The sequence below is a fragment of the Dermacentor silvarum genome, unplaced genomic scaffold, assembly GCF_013339745.2.
Source record: "Dermacentor silvarum isolate Dsil-2018 unplaced genomic scaffold, BIME_Dsil_1.4 Seq206, whole genome shotgun sequence".
Taxonomy (NCBI): Eukaryota; Metazoa; Arthropoda; class Arachnida; order Ixodida; family Ixodidae; genus Dermacentor; species Dermacentor silvarum.
In genome coordinates this window covers 14,185-26,645 of record NW_023605856.1, presented here as the reverse complement: position 1 = coordinate 26,645, position 12,461 = coordinate 14,185, and the positions used below count along the sequence as shown (strand labels likewise).

The window sequence follows — 12,461 nt, the reverse complement described above, 5'->3', positions numbered from 1 at the left end:
CCTCTTCTCACCCCCGTAAACGCGGCCTCCCCATTACGGCGACAGAAGAGAAGTGAAATTCTAAGCTTGAATGATGAGCGGCAACGGAGCCAGCTGTGGAAGGAGACGACGACGACGAACGCGTGAGCAGTGGCACGAGTGTGTTCGCGCGGTTGCGCCGAGGGGCGTCAACGAGCCAGTTCGCGATTTGTTCGCGGACGACGGATTTGCCCTAGCCATATACAGCTTCCCTGTAAAAGGCATGTCAGCAGGCGTCATTATCCCTTGCCGGTCGATGTTTTCTCTTTCTCTGTATGTCTGTGTGCGCATGCGTAAGAGGGCGAGAAATAGCGAGAGAGTGAGCTTTGTATGATTGAGCAAGCGAAGTGTTCTTCGCTCTTGGTGGGCAGAAAGAGAAAAAACATTTATTATGATTGAAAAGCTGGAAGGTCCGCCTGAATCAAAGTTCTGACCAGCTATAATCATCATTGGGGATGGGAAATACGAGTATAAAGAGAAAGAAAGAAAAATGTTGAGCACGACGATGAAAATAGTTGTAAATGAACAAGAACGGTGAACACTCTTCAAAATCTCAACTTCTGACCACTCTCGTGCAAGGATTTCCCGATAGTCTTTAGAATATGGCGGCGACAGAAAGGGTCTGGCCAAGATCCCAAGAGAAGCTTTTCAGACAAAGGTTGATCGATGAACTTTGACAAAAGCTCTGCCAGTGATTGTATTTCCGCCGCTTACTGCGGGCAGATGCACAAAATGAGCAACATGCACTCTGTAGTCTCAAGTACGGAGCGCTCATTGCACTCTGAACGAGGATCAAATCGATACACAGTTAACGGTCAAGGAAAACAGCATTGACTCACGGGTGAGCCTTTCGGCCCTTCAAGCCCCGGAGGTCCCTTGACACCAGGCGCACCCTGAAGACCGATCTTCCCTTCTTCTCCCTTAGGGCCCGGAGGACCTCTTGGTCCCTGAAATAGAACAGCATGGTTACGTGCAGGACAATGCAAACATTCCGGATTGCAACATATGTACAGTGTGCTGTACGTATACCCTACAGCATCAGCGTTCATCTTTAACGTAACACTTTACAACTTTAGGTGAAATGGAAAACCTCAGCTATATTCGATGTCCCCTTTCAAATAAGGCTTGTCGCAACATCATTTTTCAGTCGAGATATGTCTCTGGCTCGCCCTTTCAAGTGCTTTATTTGCTCTCGGTCTCTGTTTCGGATCCGAGCTGAAGCGTTACGCTGTTAAAAAGAATCATACGACACACTGCTTATACATAAACCACTGTAGCTCTATCTTATCAAGCGCGTAGAGATCAGCCTTATTAGCCTCTGATTATTCCCGCCTCACAGTATCCGTGATACGAAAATTGACACAGTAGAAGAAATACAGTCTGTCGCGATCTAGGCTGGAATAAAGTAGCGATTCGAGCGTCGTCAATTACAAGTGGCGCCCCACCTGCTAAGCACTAAAGCCAGCAGGGATGATTTCAAGAGGAAATAATTAGTCGCTATATTATACGAGCATTATACGGCCGCTATCAAACATAGAGATCCCAGCATACGTTGCATTTTATATATTGCTGCGCGCAATGCTTTCGAAAATAGTTATGTTCTAAGCGAATACTGCTAAATAACGAATGACGTAGAACATACCAGTCAGAAGCCAGTATAGAATTATCAGAAGCCAGTATAGAAGCCATTATAGCTTCCACTTGCGTAGTGCGCTTCCAAGTAACCGCATACGTTCTATAAATTTGGCAAATATTTTCAAGGTAGATAAAAACGCGCAGTTAACTTCAGGCAAATTCAAGCTTTTGCGAAACTTTGGCTTTCCGGAAAATTTTTGCAATTCTAAAGAAGAAAATCGCACATCCACAATTTCCAGTAAGGTATGAGACCGGGCTACTTGGCATTCCATCTGGTTAAACAGCGCGAAACCTGACAAAGGACGCTAAATAAGGGGACGTTGACAGCACTTGCCTACGTCCCATTTTTTGCGTCCTTTGTCTGGTTTCACACTGTTTAACACGACGCAGTTTCCAGAAAGAAAGTACAACCTGCGAGCTAATAATGGAACAAGAGGACGTCGGCAACGGGTTACACTGTAAACGCAAATAAATGGTTTCTAACGTTTCGCGATATATTTATGCATGGAGAGTCATAGTAGTTTTGTGCAAAAGGAAGGGGAATAAAGGAAAACATCTATTCCTTTTATGCATTAAGTGTTTCCATGCATCACTATTTTTTCTTGTTATAATATTCAAAGCAAGCTATCTGTAGAGGATTTGGTCGAGCAGAGAGTGTAACGTACTCGAGACCAAGGAGTCATAGCATGGGGTGAATTCCAGAGCCTCCTGCTCCAGAAACGGCTGCTTAGCAACCATACGCTAAGAACATGCTCAAGGAGTTGCACGCCGAAACACCCTTTTATCAATATATACGAAAAAAAAAAGTAAGCCCACTTTAAGAGACCGCACCGTTGGAAACAAAAAGACCACATAGCAAGGGAACCAGGAAGAAGCTAAATATTACATTAAATTGGGTTTCCCAGGTGGTAAGCCTGAAATTTGAAATGTAGACGGTACTAGTCGCACGCACAAGTGCTGAACGGCACCATTCTGCTTCTGTCTATGTCTAGGCTGTCTTTCATAGCGATAGCTGTTGTAGGTACTCCAGCCAATTTTTTTTTTGCGTCTTTTGCGTCATCGTGTCTTTCTGGCAGAAGAAAAAGTCATCAGAAAAGAAAACCATTTGTCATGCATCCAATGTTCAGTTCAGTGCCCACGAAGTCGTCCTGTCATATCTAGAGTTGACGGCGACGGCATGACGCGTCGTGCCATCACCGTCGAGCCGTTAACGTGTCGTCATCACTGTCGCCTTTATCGCTCTGGTTGCGCCGTTGTCATCGTTGCTCTCGTAGTTGCCGCCAGGCTAACTATCACTGCTTTGGGTTGGCCTTTTGACGTTCCTTTGAGGGATCCTAAAGCTTTTTTTTTTTTCTTGAGGCAGTCGTGGCATACAAAGCGATAATCTCGACGGCACGGGTGTGGCAGTATAGTTACATTTGAGAACAGCAATGCTGAAGAATCAAGGTACAACAAAATGACAATGGTCGCATCGAACTGACATTTCCAGTACTCACCGGTTCGCCATCTTTGCCCGGAGGGCCCGGAAGTCCGGGTAGTCCGTCGTCACCCTTCTGACCCTGAGGACCTTCAGGTCCTGGGGAACCAGGGATGCCTTCGCCGCCCTGTTGAATTGCAAATTTGTGTGGTGTTGCACTTTTACAAAACTGTCCTGCATAATGTAAATCCTGTACCAAGACAGACTTAATTGAGCTAGAATATGTAAGTCAATTGTTTGTTGGGAAAAATCGCTTGAACACCGCTATGCGAAACAATTACACGTCGACTTAGCACACAAGAGTTCTGAAACGTGCACCAGTCTCACCGCAAACAATCACCTTCTGAGGTCAGACAGTGGTGTCTTAAGCTTGCCTTATTGTCTCTCACCACAAAGGGTTATTCATTGCGACGATAAACTTCTTACGTCAGACTTAGGAAACATTTCGGCCTAAGTGACTTTGAAATTGGGTGTTACAATAAAAAATTAACAGCGTCGACAATCTTTTTTTTTTTTTCAATCGAGGTTTTCCTTGCCATTTTGTAGCCGTTTGTAAAATAAAGTTCCTCTCTCACTCATTCTTTTCAGAATGCTTGGGTATGTGCCACCTGTGACCGAAGCGATATAAAATCCTTAAATGTAGCTAGATATATGTTGCACTTCTGTGCGCATATACCTGTCATCACTATTCTTCCCTCATCAAGCATCATACATCGCCTTCGGCTTCGCAACATCGCTGAGTGGGCGTTTCCCAGTATAGGTTTCACCTGATTTGCATCTCGGCATACCTTGGGAATGGTGTAGTGGATAGACCCAAACATATTGCATGAGAATAAAGTTGTGACCTGTCTGGTTCATAAACATAAACATTGCATGAGATTAATCGTTGCACGGGCTGAAAGTAAACACAATTTTTTAGGCATCGCGTTTAGTTGCACAGCATTTAATTAACCATTTCATTAAAGCTGCGGTTCACATACATTCCAACATGTTCGTCGGATCTGCATAATAATGGTGTTGCTTTTTTTTTTTTTGCTTTGACTTTAGCAACTTAGCCCGCACTCCTGAAACGTAAACTCTGCTGTGAAAAGCTAGATGCCCAACAAGCGTGCATTCTGCAGAAGCTTCGGACAAAGGCTCCACGGTTCTCACCTTAGCTCCTGCAGGGCCCGGCTCGCCCGGCATTCCCGCCGGTCCAGGAGGCCCCTTCTTGCCTACGTCTCCCTTGTCACCTTTCCCACCGCGGGGACCAGGAAGGCCCTGGAGAGTCACGGACGCATTTTACACCACCATTCGACAGAGCGCGCTCCTGTGTTGTTTATAAGCCGCTGGCTATTATTAACACTGGCACACAATGCTCTCCCTAAAGCTTTACTGACTCAAAGAAAAAGAACATTAGCCTAAAAGGGAGGCCCATACCACATGTGACTCCTGGAGCATGGAGTACGAAAAGCCATACCTGTGGTCCCGGGGCCCCGGCAGCACCAATGGCTCCGATGGGACCATCCTCTCCTTTGCTTCCTCGAGGTCCGGCGGGACCCGGAGGACCTTGCTCGCCTTCTGAGCCCTGCAGAGTGATGGTGGGCAAAGAGGAATGCTCGTCGACAAACCATGCCCATGCTGCTCGTTCAAACAACAAACTGAATTCAAGGAAACAAACTTTATTAAGGCCAGTGGCTCCATAAATGTTAGGTCAAGCAAAATGGGTGACACTTATGAAGCAGGACGTAGCTCACCTTTACTGAACCAACGCCAAAGGTTTATTGAGCCTGGCTAATTTTTTTTTTATTCCTCGCGCACCCGATTTACAAGTCTCGGTTGTCGTCTCGGTCGTTAACGGCGTGATAAAAGAAACCCGCGGCTTGCACGAGTGAACGAAAGCTTAATACTTCCTACCAAGGAGAGAGAGGATATAAGTAGGGAAAAAACGTGGGTTTCCAGGCTTCTCCCTGCACCTGAGGAAAATGTACATTGTAGCACTGACTACTAAACACCATACAAGGCGGCATATTGACGCTTATAGGCGTATGGTTGGCGGCAACGCTGGTTATTGCATACTTCAATTTATGACGCTTGAGTATATATCGCCAATTACTGACTGAATGCGCTCATGCCACGCAATTCATTCACGCGAAATATATAACATTAGTAAGAGACATCTTACTTCCGGTAAAAAAATGAAATTATCTACTGTCAGAAAGGGCTACCTGCAGTTAAGGCGTTGTTAAATTTACATTCTGGGGTGTTACGTGCCGAAATCACGATCTGATTACGAGGAACGCCGTACCGGGGCCCTCCGGAATAATTTTGGCCACCTGGAATTCTTTCGCGTGCCGTGAGTCCATGGCATGAGCGTTATTGCATTCCACCCCCGATGGAATGCGGCCGCCGCGGCCGGGAGGCCTCGTTCTCAGTAGCACAAAGATAAGGTGTTGCTTTTCCTGGAAGCTCAGCGCACAGATGGAAAAATACTAAGCCGTCGTCGCGAACTTACGGGTACGCCAGGCTCTCCCCTCAGTCCTTGAGGCCCAGCCACACCGGGGGGTCCCTGAAAGAATGGACAAAACGTATTGGATTATTTTTTAAACGGATCACCGTTGCGCTGAGCGAAGACTCTACGCGCCCTGATCGGCCCTTCTTAAGGTAGCTCGACGTAATTCAAATATATATACTATTTAAGGATAACGATCACGGTGTTTCCAATGTGTGACAGCGGTGCTACGAACAGCCTTTGATAACTATGCATAGTACTCCGCAAAGCAGTAATCTCCGAGGTAACGGAGTTTTAACACCCGTAACGTCAAACTATAGTGCAGCGTTCAAAGGGCACATTTTAGGTTGTTTTTATGGGATACACAGAGTCTAATATCTGGAGATGGAGATTGTCGAAATTCAGGGCTTTGGAATAAATATAATAGTCACAACTAGTAAAATGGGCTCATTCAAGGCCAAGTGAGGCGCAGTCATTCACGACGCGGCTTCCGGCGCAGCAGCCGAATTCGGCATTCCTCTCACAAAGACAGCTCTTTGCTGTCTTATATATCAGCCAACAAACTGTCGTCATCACGCTTCGTCGTCGTCGTAAGTGGGCACTTCACCTGCTTCTTTTTCTTTCCTTTTTTTTTCATATTTCGCCGGCTCTCTTTAGGAGCAAGGTGTGATACCGGGCTAGTTGGTATTCCATATCGATATGACCAGCGCAAAAACAGACACGGAACACAGCGCTAGTCCTCGTCGCGTCTTTTTTGTGTTCTTACGCTTGTCATATCAATATCTCTTTAGGACACAGAAAAAAAATCATTACGAAAAATTAGGAAGTTAGAAGCTGCTGGATTAGAATGTTTGCTAGAGCGCTCAACAAATTTGTCATTGGATGTTTTGCCCTAAGTAATGCTTGTGAAGTTGCTTAATTATTTTTTACTAATAATGTAATCAAGCAGAATGCAAGAAATAGTGCGACTTCATGCATGCGATGGCCAACAACACGCATTTTGTCGCGGTTTCTTTGAGATCAAACCTAGTCTAAATTTAGCTTGGATACCCTGCGTATGAAACATTTTGACAAGTATACTGTAAATCGACGGTTAGTGCACGCCGCATAAATATTGTTCGCATTTTTACTGTACTCTTGCATCACCCCAGTAAAGGCTCGACAAGACGTGAAGTATAAACAGGTTAAATGAGATCTTGCAGAAAATCCGCGATAATGGCAGCGATGATTTGCGGTATGCTAAAACTTTTCAATATAGAATTTCGGGACAAACGTCATCAAAGAGATATTCGAGTAAAACATGTCCAACACTGGCGCACTCGAAAGAGTAAAACGGAGCATCACAAAGCCACCATATGAACACCTTAAACGATATCATGTTCAAAGCTGTTGGTAGGCGCAGAGTGACACAAACACATCGTCTAGCAGAAACCCTGTCAGTCTATGCGGTTTCCCAGAGAAAAGGCAAGAGTGCCACGCTTTGCAGGAGTGTCATAGTCTGTTTTCACGGTGTTGAACACAAGAGCTCTTTTTTCCGCACCCATAAGTGGTCGCGGAAACGCTAATATGTTTTAAAGTAAGATTAACAGCGCAAGTCCACCAGAGGGGACAGAGGAGAGAACAGAGCACTGTACTTCCAACAGTTCATTTTCTTTTGAGAAAGCATCGCTATATGTTTTTTAGTCACTCAATAGCACACCAACCATGCGCAGAACTCCACGACAAAGCCACACAAAATTCGACGTGGTGATAGCCCGGGTTATCTGATCTCCTTGTCAGTGAGAACAACAGAGGGGGCACTGACAGCCATCAAAGCTTTAAACGTAGAATTTCTCGCGATTTGATTATCTCACGTGTAACACGGCCTCAGCGTTTTGCGATGATACCCCATGTTTTTTTTTTTTAATATTAGCCTGCATCCACATGTGCAGCAGTGGGCAGAAAGCCATTCCTGATTAGCGCGGTCCACATTGTACTTGTGTTCCTTCAGCCTTTCATTTATGCAGCGGCCCGTCTGTCCGATATAATATTTCCCACGAGACAGGGGAATCCGGTATACGATGGCATCCGGCATCCGGTAATGTGTGTTGCTTACGATGCCACCTGCTGCCTCGGCGGTACGCACGAGTAATGTGTCGCTGATTGAGCTCTTACGATTACTATCCTATATAGAGCGCATGAGCGGAACAAAAACTCCTAAGCCTTCCAAACAGATCTTTCCTAAAAAGAACTCCGAAAATTTACTACGCGGGCTGCTTGAGAACGCTGGTTACCTCATTGTATCACCACTGACTAAGTGCTATTTTTTTATTTATTTTTCTCTCTCTCTTTGTGAAGAAATATCTTGTTTATCCCTTTCTGAGGTCGTTTCATTGCAATTCTTCCTTTTTTCAGAAATTGGAAAGTTTATTCAGTGATATCGCGTGGAGAATCTGGTCCTTTATTGTACTGCCCCAAAGCAAGTACAGCCGTGATATATGATGATGTTTTGTGTTTTTTTTTACAATTTCTAGCTCGTAACATCCGTTCCTTGACGAAGAATCTCTTCTGAATGGGATTTAAATTCGCACGCTAGCCAACTGCTTGATTAATTTCGCATCATATATCGAAAATGGCTGGCGTCTTCATCCTCGGATGGAGTTGCAGAGTAGGATGGAGAGAACGAAATCCAAAAGCACTGAAGCTCACTTACTATCAGCAGTGCTCTAGTGAGCAATAAAATGTGTACATACTGATCAGGCAACTTACCATGTCACCCTTTGAACCTTTCAGCCCCTTCTGACCAGGGAGGCCGGAGTCTCCCTACAGAAGGATGAAAAAAGACAGCAAGTGTTTTAACGGGCGAGGTTCAACTCAATTCAATTTTTTTTACTGGCGCGAATTTCATTTATTTTCATTTATTCATACCTCAAGGGCCCCAGAGGGATATTACATGAGGGGTGGGCAAAAAAAAGGCAGCGGTTCGCAGTTAACAAGTAATGACTCCCTATAGCTGTTTTAAACTGGGTTCAATCTGTTAACATTGCGATGTGGGCGGGAAAGTCGTAGCAGTCTTGTACCGTACGTAGAAGCAAAGACTTCTGGAAGGTCATTGTACGGGTGCACTCAGGATATATGGCGTTAGGATGGCACTGGCGAGATATGCATGGCCATGGCGAGTGATCCCAAATACATGAAGGTATACATCAAACATGTACATTCGAGGTTTAATATACATGAATCTTTCCGAAAGAAACAGGATCATGAAGCTAGAAACAACATTCGTACAGAGGAACTTATGACCAATTGCGCATAGCGGGAAATATACATTGCCGAGAATAAATATACTTTGTGTGCGCAACGCCTTAAAGTGCAGGGCGCTAAATGGTGCCCGCTACGTTAGAAGGTATGACGAGTAACAAGGCACTGTCGTTGTCACTCGCCTTGTCTCCGTCCTCTCCTGGTGGTCCAACGGGTCCTGGCGGTCCTGGAAGTCCCTACCGTCGACAAAAGAAGTAGCGGCATTAGTCAGGAAGTCTGTTAGCGTAAAATAGTGCCACTAAGAAATCGACTCGACTGAGGAACAAAATTAACAATGAACGCCAACTGTATTTTCGGTTGTGAATTTTACTCTGCACGAAACAAGTATTGCTATGTTTATTTTTGAAGCCCACACATGAATTGTTACAGGCAATAATCACATGACTGCCACGATACTGCATATTGCGACCTTCATCAGCGATAAGCACACCGCGCGTGCAGAGCTGACTATCCCACGAGACTTTAAATGGTCTTAGCGCATACGACTACCCGGTGTCGGGATGGCGAAATCGCTTGAGCGTCGTTCTAGGGCCGAGATATATATTTTGGCTGTTCTTCTTGTTTGTTTGTATACTCGTAACGGCGTTCACCGCAGCCTTGTTCACAGCTCTCCCGTTCACGTGCTACATAGACATGCACTTCCAGAACCCAGGCTGTCAACTATGAAGTCAAGGGCTCATTGAAGTGCGCTTCTCCCCATAAGTATTCTTACTGTGGAGAAGCCAACATTTAAGAATACTTTTCATGGAGCAACGCACCGATGCACGCACACATACGCAACATTTGAGACGTGCTTCAAGTATGACATGGCGGCTATCACCTCGATAATCACAGAAATAGTGGGCCCAAGATAGAGGACTGGGCGAGTTAGTATTGACAGCATGTAAACGTTGATGCATATGTATAATATAACCCACCTAAAGTAGGATATCAGCTAGCTTGAAACGTCCTTGAAATCGAAATCATTACGGTGCCGGGCCTTATAGATGTGATGCAGTCATACGTTCCCTCGTAAAGTGCTCATTATGGTTGTATCCCCTTGCTTTTAACAGGCAAGCGAAGAATTGAAGAACATGAGAAATTACGGCTCGCTAACGTGTTTTATGTCTAGGATGTGTCGTTTTAGTAAAATAAAGGCCACATGAAACTTCCAATGTGTTTCACTGAATATTGCTATAAAGGTATCTTAAAAAAAGCTACAAAGGAGACTCGAAGACGGACATCAAACTATAGTTTTTAACGTTACCTACTTGAAAACAATACTTTATACGCCATGAGTAAGAGCAAATGCATCAAATGTTTGTACTGAACCACGCTTCCATTGGCCAGTCGAACAAAATGCGCAGCGCAAGACGTATGCAAATGATGCTATACGCAGTAGTAAATTTGAAGAGCTCAATGATGCCGTAAAGCAACCAGGAATTAAACGTACGTTATCGGTCATTCCAAAAGTTACACCAGTGACACAATATAAACTCTTGATATCTCACCCTGGCTCCTGGAAGTCCGTCTCTGCCGAGGGGACCAGGACCTCCCAGATCACCCTGAAGTAATAAAAATGATGTGAAATACATACCAGTGTTCTCACGAGGTGAGCCGTCGCTAGATTCTGGCTGTGATCTAAATTATAATTTTGTTGCATGCGCGTCAAATGAAATATGTTGCGAAGACACGCTGCTTCATCAATAGCTATGTTTATCATGAGTAATCTGAACCATGTCTAAGGACCTCTTAAATACCCTTTCGTGCAAGAAAAAAAAAGTTATTAGAGAACACCTGCTAGCGAACCTTCTTCGCTTTTTTTTTTACTTTTATCCAAGAACTGTCTTTCTTTGTACCGTCTTTTTTTCGTTTTTTTTTTTTTTGTTCTTTAACCAAGTGGTCATTGATTTGCAAGATGACCGCGTCCCGTGGAGAAGCGTTATCAATATAAGCAAAGAAGAATGCCCTGGGTGTTTGGTATAATGGCACCACCTCAAGCAGTTGATGTCCAATGCGACACCAATAGAAATTGTCTGTACCACGAAACGGGTTAAGATAGGCCGACACGCCTCCTTACCTTGTCTCCCTTTGGGCCCGCAGGCCCTGGCGGACCGAGAGGACCGCTGCGTCCCTGTAGAGGAAGCGAAGGCCAGTTTGTGGTTAGACCTTAAATACTTCTGTGCGAGAAGTAACACAGGCACCGTAAGAATAATGCGCTGGGCCTATGATTTGTTTGCCAAATCTCAGGCGCAGCGCCTACAGCCACATGAGACCTTGTACAGATATGACCTACCTTTTTCGCAAATAGTACGGTAAAAGTAGCAATAATCTAAATCGTTGACTGAAATCTGATAGTGAATAAGGAGGGTCACCTTATATGGGCTCAGCAGCCAATCCAGATATAAAAAACTAAACCTATCATATTTGGACGCGCAGCACCGGGCAAACAAAATGGACAGAAGAGCTCACAGGTTTTCTGCTTTCCGTCTTGTGTTCCTCCACTGTACGTCTTTATTCCTCTTCATATTCATCATCACTGTATTGTCACGTAGTAGTGCGGTGAAGAAAACAGTCGCAAAACTGTGAATGACAGTTTTGTGATCGGTTGTAGCAGCAGCAGTTGCATTCGCAAGCACGTAACTAAGCAAACTTCCTTGGTTTCACACATAGCTGTGGTGACTACCTGGCTGATCATCCATGCATCGTACACGTGCCTGCGCGGCACTGACTACCCTGCTGGTCTCGGCGCGCACTCCGCTGAAGCCACCCCCAAGCTGCGTTCTACGCAGCCCGGATTCTTGCCATAAAATCCGTCCCAGCGAGAGCATCACTGTTGCAGCAGCAGCAGTTGCATTCGCAAGCACGCAACTAAGCGAACTTCCTTGGTTTCACAGGTTGGTTGCTTCTCTTCTTGATATTTGTATAATTTGTCAATCCTCCAACTGCTGCTGCTACTGCTATTGCTGCTATCGTTTTTCCTTGCTTCTGTACTCACATTGTGTTAACATTTAGCCATCCTCGCAATGCCGACAAATGCTGAACTCTGTAAGCGTATGGACGAGTGAGAAGCTATATTCAAGCATGGGTTGAACGAATTAGTCGACCGGCTTGTTCTTAGTATACAAACTAGGATTCAAGACACAGGCTTGACATCGGTGGAATGAGAACTGAAGTTGGTCGCATGGACGACAGTCTAAAGCTTCTAAACGATGTAGTCGAGTCAGCCCGATCTCAACAGCTTGAGCTGTCTGCGGCAAACCGCGCTCTCAAAGCAGAAAACGAGGCCCTTCAAAGGAAAGTCGCTGACCTTGAGCAATACTCAAGATTAAATAACTTGGAAATCAAGGGAGTGCCCTACACCCAGGGAGAGGATTGTACCGCAATCCTGACTGCCATCGGTGACAAAATCAACTGTACAGTCTCAGCCACTGATGTCGACACAGTGCATCGCGTACCAGCAATGTCTGGTCACAAGAATATAATCGTGCGGTTTTGCTCTCGAACAAAAAAGACTGAATTCATGAAGAAGGCGCGAAGGGCCCCAGTGAATACCCGGAG

The 12,461-nt window shown here is 45.1% G+C and overlaps 1 protein-coding gene across 1 annotated transcript; it reads right to left on the bottom strand.

Moving 5' to 3' along the window:
- Positions 1-857: 857 nt before the first annotated feature.
- Positions 858-11,030, bottom strand: LOC119434730 (collagen alpha-2(IX) chain-like; the record flags this gene model as incomplete). Its single annotated transcript, XM_049659581.1, has 9 exons — positions 10,981-11,030; positions 10,412-10,465; positions 9,040-9,097; positions 8,370-8,419; positions 5,625-5,678; positions 4,590-4,697; positions 4,283-4,390; positions 3,150-3,257; positions 858-965 (listed from the first exon to the last, which is right to left on the bottom strand). Coding segments are annotated over exons 4-9 (489 nt in total), but the record flags the coding sequence as incomplete, so codon positions are not given.
- Between the last annotated feature and the right edge of the window lie 1,431 nt (positions 11,031-12,461).